General features: G+C 41.2%; 1 protein-coding gene and 1 long non-coding RNA gene across 9 annotated transcripts in view; one reads left to right on the forward strand and one right to left on the reverse strand.

The window, feature by feature from the left end:
• Positions 1-8,230: 8,230 nt before the first annotated feature.
• Positions 8,231-9,646, reverse strand: LOC140680736 (uncharacterized). Its single transcript, XR_012052119.1, has 2 exons — positions 9,496-9,646; positions 8,231-9,409 (listed from the first exon to the last, which is right to left on the reverse strand). It is a non-coding gene; the product is annotated as an uncharacterized lncRNA (long non-coding RNA).
• A 193-nt stretch (positions 9,647-9,839) lies between these two features.
• The window catches only part of PCLO (piccolo presynaptic cytomatrix protein), a 313,621-nt gene continuing 305,650 nt past the window's right edge, over positions 9,840-17,810 (forward strand). For 6 of the 8 annotated variants that reach the window (XM_072919151.1, XM_072919156.1, XM_072919164.1 and 3 more), the window contains exons 1-2: positions 9,840-10,246; positions 16,172-17,426. In XM_072919151.1, coding sequence (XP_072775252.1) covers positions 10,005-10,246; positions 16,172-17,426 — 1,497 coding nt within the window. In that variant the 5' untranslated portion in view covers positions 9,840-10,004. The remainder of the gene's footprint in view (positions 10,247-16,171; positions 17,427-17,810) is intronic. The other 2 variants (XM_030291259.4, XM_041713755.2) reach the window with 1 other exon arrangement.

Consider the following 17,810-nt stretch of genomic DNA (forward strand, 5'->3'; position numbering starts at 1 on the left):
GCATTTGAAAGAGTTCTCATACTCCTCTTCCTCCATGCCTCAAGCTGTTACAAAGACTTTTTCTTGAGGCTTAGAAACTGTTCTTGATCTTAACTGCAGGTGTTATTTGCACTGGATTTGTCTGCCATGGGGCTCGTACTGTGAAGGGAGAGAGCACTTAGGAAAGGCTTATAAACTTTACCTTTCCAGTATACTTTAAAACTGAGATTCAGCTGAAGACATCTTGAAATCTAAATTTCAAGAAAGCTGGCTCTGTGGCTTCCCACAAAACTGTCTAACTTTATGGGTTTTGCACTGCTCCCTTAAGTTATGTGCCCACAAGTAGGTATGTAATGCCATTTAATGTGCCTTATGGTAGGGCTGGCAGATATGACTGAGAATTTATGAAATAAATTATAGATCTTATAAAAGATCTCTTTCTCTCTGCACTGGCAGCTGGAGTCTTAAGTAGCATATAACATGTTTATGCAATAGCATCCCATCTGTTATTCACCTGATTCCCCCTTAATGGTTTATGGACTGGCTCTCATCCAACTGCAATGAGAGTCTGAGCGCTCAACTCACATGTAGAGGGTACTTAAATGTAGGCATCCTTTTAACTTAGTTAAATCCTGCTCTAGAATCCAGTTGCTTAGTGTGAAAATGATGGTAAAGCCTCTGAAAATTGGAATTCTTATTTAGAGAGTGCAAAAGCTGTCAAGAGCAGTGGAACTTGGGACCCAGGAGAGTTTTCCTGCCATGCCACTTGAGATAAAACTGCTGTGGTTCCCTGATTGAAGTCCACCCAGTAGCAAGGCCAACCATGTGTCATCAGTACACATGCATATGCACACTCAATAGTTCCCTGAGTAAAGACACAGCGAGCAGATGAAGTTGGGAACTGCAAATCACAAGAAATCATGAGATAGTTTTTTGCACGTCATGACTAGAGCATGTTTTTAAATTCTTAAAACCATAAATTACCACTGTTAGAGTAAGATGCGTCATTGTTCCCATATAATAGATAAGAAAGCCTCCTACACAGTGGTATACAGTTAATCACTAGAAGTGATTATCTTCTAGTGGCTACCTACAGGTATAAAAAAAATCTCTTTAACAACAGGAAGTCTTGGTTTCTTAAGCTGTGGCTCATCATTTAGGTTTAACAACTTGTTGAAGAAAAAGAGACTGCTACATTGCCTGATGATACAAGCCACTGCAATGTGCCTAATTATTTAAAGAAAGTGGTATTAAGAAAGTGGTACTGTAAGAATTAGGAAAGTGAACTGAATATGGAAAACTTGGGGGTTTTGGACTTTACTGAGTTTCATTGTTGTTTATTTCATTACAGTAAAACTTTGGCATATAGGCAATAAATTACAAAAATATATTTTTTGTTTGTAAAGGAACTAGATGTTTAATAAGAGAAGCTGTTTCTAAAATTGAGATTAACCATGTGGAACTGTACAGCTGCAGAGTTGTAAGAGGCTAATGAAAGTTGCACATGGCAGTATTGCATAACCAACAGTAATTTAAATTTTCAGGTACTGGATACTATGAAGGATGTTCTGTTTGGTGTGAGACCTATGATAAATGAGAGAAAGATATTATGCATTCCTGGGTGCTCATCCACATGGGCACCAATGACACTGCCAGGGAAGACCCTGAGGCAAGCTAGAGTGACTAGAAGGCTCTGGGGGCAATGGTGAACAGCATGGGAGTCCAGGTTTTATTCTCAACCCTCCTCTTGAAGAGGAAAAGCTGGGGCAGGAGTAGATGTGCATTTCATGAGATCCCAGGTATGTCTGAGGTTTAGTGAGGTCCCTCGTGTGCCTGGTGCACTGAGATGGATGGACAGAATATCTTTAAGAAAGAAAAAAGTAGAGAGAAAGGGAATTGCTGCTAATGCAAAGGAGCAACTCTTCTGTGGTATGGGCAACAGTTTAGTTGAGAGTTTGCATGTCAGGGTCAGAGGAGAGGCCAGTAAACAGCACATTGTGGCACGAGCATGTTACAGACACTGAATGTCAGTGAAGAAGTAGACAGCCTTCCTTAAAAAGTTGACAAGAACCTTTCTATTACAGTCTTTGTTTCTCATAGTATATTTAAGTCTCCCTGACACCTGCCAAAAGGGAAGCACAGCAGGACACATTCCCAGAAAATTCTGGAGGTTGTCATGTACAACTTTATAAAACAAATGTTGTGTATGACAAGCAGAGGTGATGTTTTCCTGGACATTCATGGCCTCTAAAGAGCTTGTTGGGGATGTGACAGTCAATAACAGGTGGGCTTGGTCAGTGACAATGAAATTGCAGAGCTCAAGATCCTGAGGGGATTCCCGGGGAAGGCAAGAAACAGAACCTAGACCCTGAATTTCAAGAATGTAGATTTCAGCTGAGTCAGAGAACTGGGAAGTAAAATCTGGTGGGAAGCAGTATTGAAGGGCAAAGGAGCTCATGAAAGTTAGTAGATCTTTAAGATCAGTCCCCTTGATACAAAGCAATGATCCATCCTAGTACTCACAAAAATTAATATATATATTGGGAGTCTGTCTTGGTTAAACAAGGACCTGGCTGGGGTCCAGTGCAAAAAGAACATTTAGAGGAGTAAAACAGGCTAAGGAGGAATTTAGAAACACTGCTTGGGTAGGTACAGATGGTGTTAGGTAGGTCAAAGTGTGGAAGATGATAGAGTCAGTGATCTGAGTAATCTCAATATATACAGATCCACAGGACTATAAGGGATGCATCTGTGAATACTCAGAGATTTGACCAATGTCATATGAGGTAAGTCTTAGGTGTCCTTGAAAGGTTGTGGAGACTGGGGAACTGATGACTGGGGAAAGGAAAATGCTATAATCTTCAGAAAGAACCAAAAATGATACCAGTAAACAAAAGGCAGGTCAATCTCACCTTCGTTGCTGGAAAATTCATGGAGTGAGTCCTCTTGTAAGCCATTTCTAGACAAATTAAGAGGAAGGTGGAAAATTAAAATATCTGATACAGATGTACAACATGTAAGTCATGCTTTAGCCAATTGGATTTGCCCTATCTTGTTTAATAAGTTTATCGATGATCTGGAGGAGACGGACCCTCAAGTTTGCTAATGATTCCAAACTGGCAGATGAGGTCAATGTGCTCTGTGGTACGGCCGGCATCCAAGGAGATGTAGACAGACTGGAGGAATGGGCAGACATGAACCCATTGAAATTCCAGAGGAATTTGTGCAAAGACCTTCACTTTAGGTGGTCAACAGCATATTGGGCTGCATTGTAGCCAAGAAATTGAGGGAACCGATCATTCCTTTGTACTCAGCACTTGTAATATTGCATCTGGAGTGCGGCAGCCAGGTTTGGGTTCTTCTGCACAAGAAAGAGATTGGCAAACTGGAATAAGTCCAATGAAGGGCTGCCCAGACTATTAAGAAATTGGAGTAACTGTCCTCTGAGGAGAGGCTGAGAGATTTGGCTGAATTTGACTGAAAGTTGCACTGAACAACCTAATATATGCTGGACTTGTTTTGAGAAAGTGGTTGGTCCGGGTAACTTCCAAAGGTTACTTCTTACCCATTCTAAAACTGGTTTTGGACTAAAATGAAAATCAAGGGCTTTGGGATATATGACTGGTCTGGTGCCATTATGAGCAAGGAGCTATTTCTAATGCCAAGAGTATAAAACCTCTAAGTACATATCTGAAGAGAAGGGTAAACTTTCTTAGTCCTGAGTAGATATTCTTTCTGGGATAAAGACTGTTGTTTAGTTTGCCTGAAATGAGTAGTATTCAGAGCCCATTCTAAGGACTATAGAACTAAGATAATTTTTAAAATGTTTTTTCTCTTTAATTCCATCACATGGTTGGTAGCTTGTGCCAAAAAACCTAGTTAGTGTATTTAATGTGGTCTACAGCATGTCACTCAATACATGGTAAACAATGGGCAGAACCCACTGGAATTGTGTGCTCTGCATTCTTGTTTCCACTCTACTTGTCAACTCCTACAGAAGGAGATAGGTGCTTAACTTTAATCTCTTATCCTTGAAAATGGTAACCTTGGCCAATATTTAGGAGTTTTAGTTAAAATCAATGTAATACAAAAGAGTTACATTTCGTAGCCCTAATGAATATTAATATCCACTCCTTATCCACTCCACCCTTTACCAACCTCCCCTTTCCCCCCAAGCCCCTGGATTTTTTTAGAAGGAAAAGTTATATAATATTATGTTTTAAATGAACCTGCTCTCTGTGACATAGGCAGGACCTGAACATATAATCTAAATATGTACTTCACTAGCAAGACTTTCCTCTATTTAGGCTGTGAAGTTTTTCCTACTGTGTTCTCAGCATGGAAGAGGTAACTGCTAGGAGAATTAGAACTTTCAACACTCTTATGTTACCAGTTAAAATCCTAAGAGAAAGATTCTGAGGGTTTCACTGTTATGCTCACTGGTGCAAACCCAATTCTTTATTTTAATGTGATTTATCAGAACTTGGTGCTAATAATAGCTCAAAACTTTCCCTAGTTTCTTCATTGGGTTTGCTCTTGAGTTGTAATAATTATACATATGACTCTTTCATCATATAAGCAAATAAAAATTTAACTCTTTGTGGTGGTATCTGTACCACTTAGTTGGACTCAGCTGCTGCAGGTGAATTATCTCATATTAAAGAAAGCAACAGTAGAACAACAATATTTCTGTTGCATGTTGTTTAGGACACAGCCTTTGAGACTAGTGGCTATTTTTTCCCCATTCTTCACTTAAAGATGCAAATCACTATTTGTGTAGTAAAAATACTGATTGCAAATTATGTTTAACATTGTGACTAATCTATACTATGCTCATACTGTGAACACATCAGCATTCCTGTGCTGTACTCAGGTGCCAGACCCTGTTTTGTTGAAGTAAGAAAATGTGGTTGTGAGATTGCTGGGAAAACTTATCCAGGTGCCCATGCACTGGCTATTCAGTAGGGTTAAGTGTACTAATCCTGTTCCACTTAGACTGATAATAATGAGGCAAAATATCTGCAGAGGCTTCTCCAAAGTGATTAGCTTAATCTTAAAAAGGATGCTATAACAGTAATGTTATTATATCAGAGGGTGTGTTATCCCAAGACCCCAGACTCTCAGGTACTCTGGAGTATTGCAAATAATTCTGCCCAGGATGTTTTATAATACCTGGGGGTTTTCATGCTGTATTCAGTTTTGAGTCAGGTGGGTTGTTTTCCCTTAAATAGGTGAGTTTTGAAGGAGTTTTGAAAGAGGGTAGATCACTATTCCATTAGTTTCTCAACCTGCATTTATAAAGTAATGGAATAGAGCATTCTATGCAGAAAGAGAAGAGTTATATATATTTGAATAGAAGAGCAAAAACACACAATGCTTTGCATGGCATCTTGTTATCATCATTTATGGGTTGTTTTGGTGACTAGTAATTCAGGTAAGACTGGAGAATAGTCACAATCTTCAAGAACATTTGCTGTGCAGTATTTAGCCAAACTTTGGCTGGTATGTAGATGCACTTTTGGCACAGAATTAGAATTTGTGAGACAAGCCTTGCTAGTGGCAGCCATCATTACAAGGCATTGCTCATGCTGTATAGCAGATGGACTTAACTGCTGGATGCATCTTAGCCATCTCTTTTAAACTCCACAGTCTCTGTGTCTCTGCAATGAGGCAGATAAATGTGATAGGGGCACTGCAACATTTAGCTAAGTATTTGTACAAGTTAGAATAAGAAATGATTAATGTGTAAAGTTTTATAAATACGTTAATGCAAATTCTAGCTTCTCTTCTAGGTCCCTCTATCTTATTTTGTGGTACTGATCAGTACAACCTCTGGTAACTGCTAACAATTAACACAACTCTACCCTCTTCACTTTTGTCTGGGCACAGTGCCAGGCATATTATTAAGATATAAAAGTTTCTCCCATTTTGCTATTTCATGCCAAGGTGTTACTGACCTCTTCCTTTGTTCTGATGATCTTAGCATTACTTCTCCAACTTCTATACACTAAATGGCTTTTTCTCAACTGTAAAATGTAAAGAACACATCTATACTAAGTAGTCTGGTGATGAAAAAATTGGATGTCTTCAATGTTGTTAATCAGAGAATTAACTTCTTGCACTCATTTTAGTGCTGCAGATACACTCTTAACTGAGATTACCTTGCCCCAGATTGGATTCAGCACCAGCAAAAGATGAACTGGTGTCCTTGTGCTGCTTCTGCATACTCAGCTCTGTCTCGGACTGGCTCCTTTGGAGATTTAATGCATCTAGTTTGCATATCAAACTGGTCAGGCCCTGTTCAAAGAACTGCATTACTGATAAAGCACAGTGTTTAGTCTGAATGAAGTTACATCACTTCAAATATATGGTGCCTTTGTTTTGCAAGGATAAAGATGTTATGTGTGATCTCAATGTAAAATATAAAAATGTTTGTGATTGTGCTGGTCTATTTTGGTTTCAAACAGATACAATTAAGATTCTACAAAAACTGTGAACAGGTCCTCAAAGAGTAATTTGATTTGCTGCTATTCATGATTATCCTTTTTATATTACCTAGTATCAAAGAAAAGGTAACTTGCTTCTGTATCTCTGCCTCTAAATTTGCAGAAAGAACTCTAATTTGCATGCACTTTAAAAAAGACTGTTTTATCTCTAAAAGGGTTTTAATCGTATTTTTCTGTGCTAGAGATTAAGCAATTTTTTTTATAAGGGTTTTTATACTATCACCAATGTGCTGTTTCTTGCAAGTTAGGTATTACAATTTTTGAGAAATGGGCTGATTAATTTGATAACTTCTCTTTCCTTGCAGAGAATCTCGAGACTCATTAGTTTCTGAGCTTCATTAGTAACACCAAAATGAGAGAGACAAGCGAGTTCTTGTCACGTTTGGACAGACCATGAAGTACATAGGGAGAAAGTTGTGGAAATGATAGGATGTAGGGAAAATAGGCTGCAGCAGGACTTCTGGAACAGATAAATATTGATTTCATGCTCTTTCCTAAGGAAAGGTAAATGTTACAAAATTGTGAAAAGAGACTGTTTCCACAAAAATCCCCAAGATATTTGAAATCATAATTTTTAAGGTGAAATCCTTGGCTCCGGTGAAGCCAATAATGAACTTCCCACTTAAAGTAATTTCTCATCCTTTGCCTCTTTTTGAGCTCATCTTTCTTCCTCAGGCCGTAATGTCTCTTCCTCTTATTTTCTATCTCAGGGCAGGACAGTGAAACAGAAACTGTGTATATAGTTTTAAACAATAAGAATCAGCAGAACTCTTGTTTCTCTACTTTGAATTGTTTTATTGAGTGAATTTATTTATTCAAAACCACTAGTTCTTCTGACTCAGACCAAGAAGTTGTCTTATGTTTATAATCAGATGGCATATGTATTTTAAACATAAGACAACTTCTCAGTCTGAGTCAGAAGAACTAGTCACTTATTTGGCTTTGAATAAATTAATTCACTCAATAAAACAATTCAAAGTGGGGAAACAAGAGTTCTGCTAATGCTTATTGTTTAAAACTTTCATTTGGGAACATTCTAAAGTTTCAGACTACCCAACTGAAGGACAAGATACCATCCTCCACAAAATACTCAATATTTAAGAGTATTATGATTGCTCACATTAGTATCATAAAACCAAATGTTTTAATTGATAAAAATCTATTTCCCCAAGTTTTTATTTTGTACTTGTCTTCTTCCATGCAGCAGCACTTGGCACACCTATTCGTAATTACAAATATGATGTTCACTTGTGCAAAATGATGTCGGGTTGTGCATTTGTTTCCTTCTAACCCCCTTAAGTGAACTTTGTCTTTCCTTCACATGTCAAGGGAATCCACCTTCCTTCAGGTGTGACTGCATTGTGTGTAGCCTCTTGCACAGACCTTTCTAATATTTTACCTAGGACACCATGTGAAGAGGCAGCCACTTACACTCATGTCATGCTACTCCACTAAGACAGTTTCTCTCTGTGCTTTATCATGTGCTCTGCTGTTCGCTTGATGTGTTACTTGTAGCCACTCAGGAGAAAAGTAGGAAGCCCCCAGCTGCTACTAATTTCATCACTTACTGTGAACCAGTACTGGAAAAATGATCTCTGGTTGCTACACTACAAGAACACTATAAATATTTGTACAGCATCCTTATGTAGGTCATTTTGGGAGCTCATCTGCATACAGCTGTATCTGAAGCAAAGTATTAATGAAGCTAAAGAAGGAGACCAGCAAGAGTACTAAATGCTAGCACATTTTCCTTGCTAAAACAAAGTATATTTGTGAAAACAACTTTGAATATGCAAAATGTGGTCACAATTTAGTAAGATCTCTAGAAAGGATTTGGTAACAACTTGGCTCTGATCAATGAGGCAGAAAAACTAGTGGCAAAGACATAGAAAGGTCAAAGTACTTAGTGGCTTTAATGGATTGGGTTTGTCCTGTAGTCTTCTAGGTTTCTGAGGGAAAGCATGAGCTGTAGAAGAGAGTACTTAAACCAGTTGGCTGTGCAGAAGCCTATGGCACTAAATGGGATGGATGAAAAAGTGATGGGGGAGCTGATGCTACTGCAAAGTCATCTTCAGAAAGTCACTGGGAAAGTTTCCTAATGATCAGGAAGAAAAAAGCAAGCACTGTATCCATCTTCAAAAGGGAGATCCGCAAGAGAATGACCAGGCAGTTCAACAAATGTGGCCAGTAGCCTTCCTGGGAAAGTTACAGAGCAAGTCCTCTTAGAAGCCATGTCCAAGCAGCCAAAAGACAGAAAAGCTATTAAAAATAGACAGCATGTGTTTAACCCCAGACACATCACTCCATTAGGCTTTCAGCATGACCAACTATAACATCCTTATATCTAAATTAGGGAGACCTGTGGATGGAAAATAGACTGAACTATTGGGCTGAAACCAGCTGTGGTTATTTGCATCACATCCAACTTCTGGCATGCTACTATTTGCATGTTTCTGACTAGTGGTATGCAATATCTCTGCTACTGATATGAGCAAGGCATGGAATACACCCTCTGCAAATCTCAGCTGAGGAAACAGTAGATACACTAAAGAGTAGGGCCACTCTGCTCCATCCAGGTGGAGAATGAGCTGGCAGGAATGTCTTGAAGTTGAAGAATGGCAAGCTGAGAGTTCTGTATCTGGGAACGAGTAACTCTGTGCAGCAGGATAGGTGTTCCAAAAGCAGCTTTGCAGCAAACATCCAGGTGAAATGCATTCCAGCAGTAGGTGGTTGTGATGAAGAATGGCTGAGGCAGACTGACCTCTGCTACCTCAAGTGTGGCCAGAAGGTTGGAGAAGGTTATTCTTCTCAATATATTCAGCAGCTGAGAAACTGCATTAGGAGTACAGTGTCCAGTTTGGGACTGATCAGTCCTGGAATAACACTGATATGGTGGAGACAGTCATCACAACGGTAGACTGGTACTGAAACACAGATCGAGAGAAGCTGTAAAATCCCTATCCACAGGGACATTCAAAAATCTGTTCTTCAGGGCACGGAGCAATCCTACCTCATTGACTCTACTCTGAAGGGGTTGCTTCGTGGGGGCGGTGTCCTCCAGTAGCGTTTTCCAGTCCTTCTTTTGCTTCGGGCATACGAAGCTTCTTCAAGCTTTAACTGCTGGCGAGCACATCCTTGGCCGAAGATGGAAGGAGAGCGGGAGGCAGCGCCCGCAGGGAGGGCGGCGGGTCCCCGCTCGGTGCCTCGAGATGCGGCGGGTGCGCGGGGCGGGGGCGACGGCGCCTTTAAAGGCCGGGGCGCGGGGCGGGCCGGAGCGCGGGGGGAGCGCCCGCCCGGAGCATGCGCCGCGCGGGGCGGCGGAGCGCGGCGGGCGGCACCGCCGCACTCCCCCGGCAGCCGCGGCGGCAGCCAGCGAGCCCCAGCCCGGCCCCGCCGCTGCCGCCTCGCGGGGCCGTGGTGGCGGCCGCGGAGCCCTGATTGCCCGCGGGGGAGCGGGGCTGCGAGCCGCCCCCCGGCCCGCTCTGCGCCCGACGGGAGAGGCGGCGAGCCGCGGCGGCCATGGGCAACGAGGCGAGCCTGGAAGGAGGCGAAGGGCTGGGCGCCTTCCCCGAAGGGGCGGCGGCAGCCGGGGATGGCGGCGGCTCCGCGGCCCCCTTGCAGAGCCTGGTCCCGGCCGGGGTGGAGGCGGACCTGAGCCAGCTGAGCGAGGAGGAGAGGAGGCAGATCGCCGCTGTCATGTCAAGGGCGCAGGGGCTGCCCAGAGGGAACCTCGCCGGCGCGGAGCCGCCTCCCATGCAAAGGCATGCACGGAAAATCTCCCTTCTCCCGCTCCTCCCTTCCCCCTTCTCCGTCTCCTCGCGGTGGGGCGGGGGGCGAGTCGCAATACGATCTGGGCCCGCCGCACCGGAGCCGGCGTTCCATTTTGCTGGCAGAGGGAGGGAAGGGTGGCCGCACGGGCGCGGGCACCGGGACGGAGCCTGCACCCTCTGGCTTTCCCCACTCCAGCGGTCTCCGATAATAACGGCGGTCCCCGGGTCCTGGGGCTGCGCCCTCCTTTCCTGCCTTGCACTGATCTGGAGCACGGGCAGTTTCTGTGTCGGGGCGGGGAGAGATGTGCAGACACCGTTCTGGTTTTCTGTGTGCGGGTGTGTGCTTTACCGGGCTGGATGCCCCACAGCTCTGGTAGGAGCCAGGGAAGCTCTCCCCGGGGTGGATGGCTTCTGCAAGCATCTGGAGGAAGAATCTTGTTGAATCTTCCAAAGCTTTTGGGCATAATACATTTGCTGGCCGTTACTCTGCCGATTCTGAACCTCTACAACTATCATTTGGCTTCATTAAATAGTCATGGATTGAGGAGGTCTGTTTCAGCTTATTTTTTCACCCTTATTTTTATTCTCTCTTTTTTTTTTTTTTTTTTTTCCTTTTATTAGTTGGAAGGGGAGAGGCTAAATAGATTAAACTGCTTGCCACGGTATTCAGTGTTCTGGAGAATCATGACTTTACCTCATTGTGCTTTTGCGAAGGCTGGGGTAATTTCCTTCCCCGTTCTTTGCCTGCCTCTCAGAGAATTCTCAGCCCGATGTGCAACAAGCCCGCTCCCCGCCCGGCTCCTCGGGGCTGTCGCTGTCCGTGGTCCTGAACCACCGGCCCTGCCCGGCCCCGTGTCGCTGTTCTCGGTCCTGAACCACCGGCCCTGCCCGGCCCCGTGTCGCTGTTCTCGGTCCTGAACCACCGGCCCTGCCCGGCCCCGTGTCGCTGTTCTCGGTCCTGAACCACCGGCCCTGCCCGGCCCCGTGTCGCTGTTCTCGGTCCTGAACCACCGGCCCTGCCCGGCCCCGTGTCGCTGTTCTCGGTCCCGAACCCCCTCCTGGCCCGGCCCGCATCCGAGGCCGGCGCCTCTGTTGCTCTCCGACTCCGGGGCTGAGTGTGTTTGTCTTGAAGGAGGAAGCTAAAAGGAGCTTCCTCGGCTGTTTCACGGTGCATTGACCTCACCCCACATACATGCATATTCAGTTTATATAATATCAGGTTTATATAAGTGAATTCTAGAAGAGAGGCAAGGAAGGTGGGACTAAATTAATTCCTGGGCAATTATTGGAGTCACTGAGATTATACTTGAGATGATGGTCTCCATTGTTTAGAACTGGAAGTCAAATATTCCTATTTCATGTCTTCCTTAACTATTGATCAGGCATTAGCACTGTGTATAAAAGAAAAAAAAATCCATTCAATTCAGGTCTCTGCACAGCTTCTGTTGTTAATGAGAAAAAGAAATATTCTTTAGTTCCATGAAACTAAGCTCAAAATTCCCTTTTGTATAGCCATCTATGAACAAAGACACAATTGCTTTGAAACTTACTTTTTACTGTACCAATAGCATAAAAAAATAAAGATAAATGTTCTTAGAAGTCTTTAGAGTAGGCTGAACTCATTGCAACTTGTATATCTCTGCATTTATAAATGGCTGCTTTCCTACAAACATATTTATATCGAAGCTACTTTCATCTTGTTAGCATACCATACTCCCACCCTCTATTTGAGGTAAAGGGATTCTAAATTTGTGAATCACAGCCTTTTACCTTGCGTCAGAATGTCAGCTTTGACTATTATAGCAGTTCCCACCATAGTATCTTCATGCCTGTCCCACTGTAAGGAAGTTACTACTTGTCTCTTGGTTTGTGGCTTTATTTGCTCCTCTTGCTCCTTGCTTTCTTTGCTGTTGAGAGCTACCAAGAATGTTTGCAGTAGTTATCAAGATTGATCCAAGCAAAACCCTTGGAGTAAGACTATTCTAAGGAATACAGATCACTCTCTTCCAGATTAACATTGGAACTAGTTTTCTTTTTTTTTTCTTTTTTTTTTTTTCTTCTTTTTTATTTCTAATCCAAGTGTTAGGTGAGAGTGTGATCAAAAACTATATTTTGGCTTTCAGTACATATAGCTTTGCAGTGTCCATATAGCATTTTGGTAGTGTCCTTATTGTAGCGTCTGTTAGTTTTTAACATATTACATGGATTTTTCCTTTGTGATTTCCATTATAACATTGAAGTCTAATAATTATTTTCTATTCTAAATTCTCTCATTCCTGCTCCTAAAAAAAACCTAAAGTGTACAAATTCCTTATGATTGCTGGTGTCCTGAGGTAACATTTTTTTGCAAATGCAGACTTTTTCATAGTAAGTAATATATGTGCCAGGTAACCTTTACCACCGTAAAATGAACACTCTACATTCTAGAATTTCTGTAGGCATAGAGCTTTTAGGTTTTGTGAATTTTAATAAAAGCATTTAGATCTATGGCACCTAAAGTGAACTGTCTAGTTAATATGTCCCTACTAATTTTTAAAAAAATATTTTTAATGCAAGTTTCATTCTCAAGGTTCCAGTGAGATGTTTAGGATTTGTGGAAATCTTTCTATCCTGTTTCAATTACCTCTCTTCAGAAAATTCATGGTTGGGAAATTTATCTGAAACAAGCACAGTCAATTTGTAAGCAAGTTCCATTTGTTCTAGCTTCAGCAAATGACTCTGTAGCTGTGCCAGTGTTCACTTCCTGAGGAATTACAGTATATCTGAAAGGATTCGATGGCCAACTGAATATATGACCATCTAATACAGCTGCTTGGGTTTTTTGTTAGGGTTTTTTTCCTCTGGTTCAATAAGTTGGTCAGAGTAGATACAAATAAAAAAAAATTGCCACATTTTGATAAGAAATGCTAAGAAGTCTTGCTGAGTGTCACACTTCTGAGGTATATTTATGGTATATTTTCCAGAAGAAATATATTTATTTTTTAAAAGTTAGCTACTGGAGGATGTATAAGTTCATTTTCTGTAGATATGAAAATATCTAACTACGTTTGAGTTGCATTGTTACTGCATTTGCCTGTGAAACTATTAATACTGATGAATGAGGAAAAAACATGCCTTCTTAAAAGCTGCTTGTAGTTATGAAATTCAGGAACTAGACCAACAGTCCTTTTGTTAAATCTCTGCTTACTCCAAAGTAAGCTTTGATTTGGCTGTAATATGTAAATGAATAGAGATGAGTTCCATGAATCAATACCAAAGTGAGAGGAAATGTAGCAGTACAAAGAAAAGCATTATGCGAGGAAGAACTACATTGTTTTGGATGTTGGGTCTGGTTTGGAGGCTTTAAAACAATTGTGGGCTTTTCATGATTCAAAAGATGTGAAAGCTAGAAAAGACTTGCCAAATAAGTACAAGATTTACTTTGAGGTTTCTGATTCTCCAGTTCAATTAAGATTTTTCAGTATCAGTCTGTAGCTGGTTGTAAAATGGTTGTAGAAAAGAAGACTTCAACTCTCAGGTAGCTCAAACTAAATGGAGCAAGTCCTGGCTTTTGACAGAAGTAACATTTCTCAAGAAGCTTGTCTTTCCAAGGCTTTTTCTTCCACTAGTTAATCACAGGCTGTCTCCATTGCTTAGAAATGTTGGTATGTACAAAGGCAAGACAAGTCATCTCTTCAGCATATACCAATAGCCTTGAAAAGAATCACCTGAGTTTATTTCCTAGATTCATGGGTATTAATATCATTTCAAAGCCTGATATCTGATCAGGTGGAAATTTATGGAACACATTATTTGATCAAAATGCAAGCTGAAGCAGAATTCTACTCCGATCCACAGTTATTTTTCTTGCTAATTTCCAAGTTGAATTTTTAAAAATGGTGGGGTTTTTTTGCTTCAGTTTTTGTTTGGGATTCCTCCCTTCCCCTCTTCTGTTCTACCTTCACATTGTAAGGTTTGGGCATGAGCCTAGTACCCTGTTTCTGGACCTAAATTTCATTAGCAGTGTTGATTTATCTTCACTGCTCCCTTTTCACTCTTATCATTGTTGAATGAAGCCTTCCAAGAGTTTGAACATTTACAAACATGAATGCTGGAGGTGTACCAGGCTAATAGACTAGTTGAAATGTTTTCATATGGTAAGCAGTGCCTCTTCAGATAAACCTAGAGTGCTTATCTAAATAACAAGAAACAGAACTACAGGTAGATGTACCCAGTTGCTAATCAGAGTATAAAACTGCTCTTTTAATAAGCAAAAATTCCAAATATTTGAAATATTTAGATTATCATTTGGCTTATCTGGACTATCCTCTTTATGAATTAATCAATGTTTGCTGATGCCAGTGGAAAAGCACCTGCTCACTTCAGTGGGTTGCACGTTAGGGTCATGAGCTTCCAAATATTGCAGTCAATAAATACAGAAGAATTGGAAAGGATAAATGGAATTGTGGAGGGCTAGGAATAGTTTGTCATTAAGAAATGTTACTTGAGGAAATTTTTAATTGAAAGAAAAAGTCAGATAAAATATTATGAGGTATCCCGTGTTGTGAGAATTACACAGAAAAGTCTACCACTTAGCTTTGTCCTTTCGTATGGTCATTGTTAGCCATGTAATGGAAACTAACCACTAATCAGAAATACTGCTAAACTCATGGTGACAGTAACAATGTAAAATATATTTTTTAATGTGGCTATTGTAGATGGTTCTGCAGACTTGTGAAAAAACTCTTTAAATTGTACATTTATCTCTTTATTTGTCAAGGAATGCAGTTAAATCTAATAAGTGATTGTTTAGTTTGCTCATGAATACCCAAGAAGAAATGTAATGTCTGGCAAACTAGGATCTCTCAGTTCTCTCTAAGTAAAAAGTGAAAATTTTATATTTGCAGCATTTCTGTGGCACTGAAGAGAACACCGTATCTTCCAGCAGAAGCTCAGTGATAGCACTGAATAGACTATTTTATTACATCCCTGAGCATTAGCAGCAAGTACAATATTATTTCCCATGCTACAGCCAAGTATAGCAACAAGTAAAATACTGTGCCCTATATGAGGCCATGATCTTGATTTGAGTTTCTACATTCTTAGTTTCATTTTCTCCTGTATGAGCATATAGCATAATATTGTTGCATGGATTTTTTCCCAATTCTCTAATGAAATGTGGTGGAGTTTTTTTAATTCACACTGGTCAGTGTGAATTGTTCAGATGATACTGAGAAAGAGTATGGTAACTATTTGCAAAGATGAAAAAAAAAAAGGTTCAAGGCTAATTTTGAACTGAAATCTGTTTTATTTGATGGAGAAATCTTCTAATTTGTAAGCATATGGGTGCCAAAATAAATACTTTACAAAGAAGCACATACTTCTTAACATACATGAATTTAGGAGTTTAAATCCCTGCTGCATATTGAATTGTAAATATAGCCAAATTTTGTACAAGTATCCAGAACACAAGTACATAAGCCTGTTGCATTTTGCATTTTTTTTATATGGCTGTACTTTGATCTACTAATTTTGACACCTCTTTCTTTTAGTATTCTGTCTCCCTGTTTTTTATATCCTGAGGAGTAGGGTGGAAAGTTAATAATTTGGATATAGGTATAATAGGAAGTACTACCTTTGATCTCTTCAGAATCCTGAAAAAAAAAGGGCATCTGGTTGAATGTTTTTTGTATTATAATATTTTTTAAAGAATAAAACGATCTATGACTGAATACTTGTATAAGCCTTTAAAGAATAATGATTATTTAAATACTTTTTACATGCACCTAGTTAGAAGCCTTGGTCTTGAAAATGCTTAAGCACTGAGAAACTTCACAGTGCTAGCAGTGCATTTCCAGGATTACTGATGCACTTTATTTTATCTAGTTTTTCTTGTATTATGCTTTATTTTAATTTTAGTACATTCTCTCTTTGCAGACATCCTGAACTTGATACAAGCCGCCATCCCAGACAACCAGGTAAGCCTCCGGATCCAGGACCACAAGGTTTAAGTAAAAGCAGAACAGTAGATGTGCTGAAGACAGAGCAACGGGCACCTGGACGGAGCCCTTCTACTCTTAGTCTACGGGAATCAAAGTCCAGGACTGATTTTAAAGAAGATCAGAAGCCAAGTATGATGCCCAGTTTTCTCTCAGAAGCCAATCCATTGAGTGCAGTCACTTCAGTTGTGAACAAATTCAATCCTTTTGATTTGATATCGGATTCAGATACAACTCATGAAGAAGCCGGTAGGAAACAAAAAGTTGCTCCAAAAGAGCAAGGAAAACCTGAGGAGCAGAGGAGCCCTGCGAAACATCCAACTCAGCCACAGTCTCCAAAGCCAGCTGTTCAACAACAAGGACCTGTCAGACCTACTGTCCAACAAACTGAGTCTTCCAAGCCAGTGCCGCAACAGCAGCAGCCTGGGGGACCAAAGCAAGTTCAGAAACCAGGCCATGGCCAACCAGCAGATGCTAAGCAAGAGCAAGCGAAACAACCACCCCAGCCACGAGGACCACAGAAATCTCAGCCGCAACCGTCAGAACCAACAAAACCCATTCAACAACAAACTTCTGCAAAACCTTCATCAGGCCCAACAAAACCATCCCCACAGCAACCAGACGGCACTAAAGTGACATCCCAAACACCACCTCCCACAAAACCATCATCACAGCAGCCAGGACCTGCGAAACAACCATCGCAGCAGCCTGCACGGCAAGGAGGTCCTGTAAAGTCATCTCCCCAGCAGACAGGGCCTCCAAAACAGCCTTCTCAACAACCTGGACCTGAAAAGCCATCTGCTCAGCAAACAGGACCTGCAAAACAGCCACCTCAGCCTGCATCTGGGAAGCCACCTCTGCAGCAAACAGGGCTTGTAAAACAGATGCCACCCCAGGCAGGGCCTACAAAACCACCTTCTCAGACTGCAGGGCCCACAAAAGCCCCGGCACAACAAGCAGGACCTACAAAACCACCTGGCCAGCAACCAGGGCCTGAAAAACCCCCACAGCAAATGCAAGCTGGTGCAAGTCAACCCACTGAGCCTGCCTCAAAGAAAACCTTCTGCCCTATTTGTACAACCACTGAACTGCTGCTGCACACTCCTGAAAAGGCCAACTACAACACGTGTACCCAGTGTCACACTGTAGTCTGCAGCCTGTGTGGATTCAATCCTAATCCTCATATCACAGAGGTGAGTAATTTTCAAACTGATGTTCACTAAGAATTCAATTTGCCTTTTTTTATGTTGAAACATCAGATGTACTACATACAGCACTGTGATAATTTAACAAGTTCAGTAAAAAATCAGTGTGATTTCAGATAAGTGCTTATGAGTAAAACAGGGTGAAACTGGAAAAAATAAAAAAAAGAAGGTCATTGTTCTCTGTTCATATATATTTAGAAATGTGTCCTCATCTCTTCATATAAAGAGAAAAAATCCCAGTGTGACTTTTGTCTCATTTTGATTGTTTTTAATCACCTGCTGTCTGTGTTCATAATCTGGCCACAATATTCATGTGCAAATACATTTATAGATAATATTTTCTGCTGTAAGTACTAATACAAAAAAAAAAAA

Source organism: Taeniopygia guttata, chromosome 1A, assembly GCF_048771995.1.
Source record: "Taeniopygia guttata chromosome 1A, bTaeGut7.mat, whole genome shotgun sequence".
NCBI classification, from domain to species: domain Eukaryota; kingdom Metazoa; phylum Chordata; class Aves; order Passeriformes; family Estrildidae; genus Taeniopygia; species Taeniopygia guttata.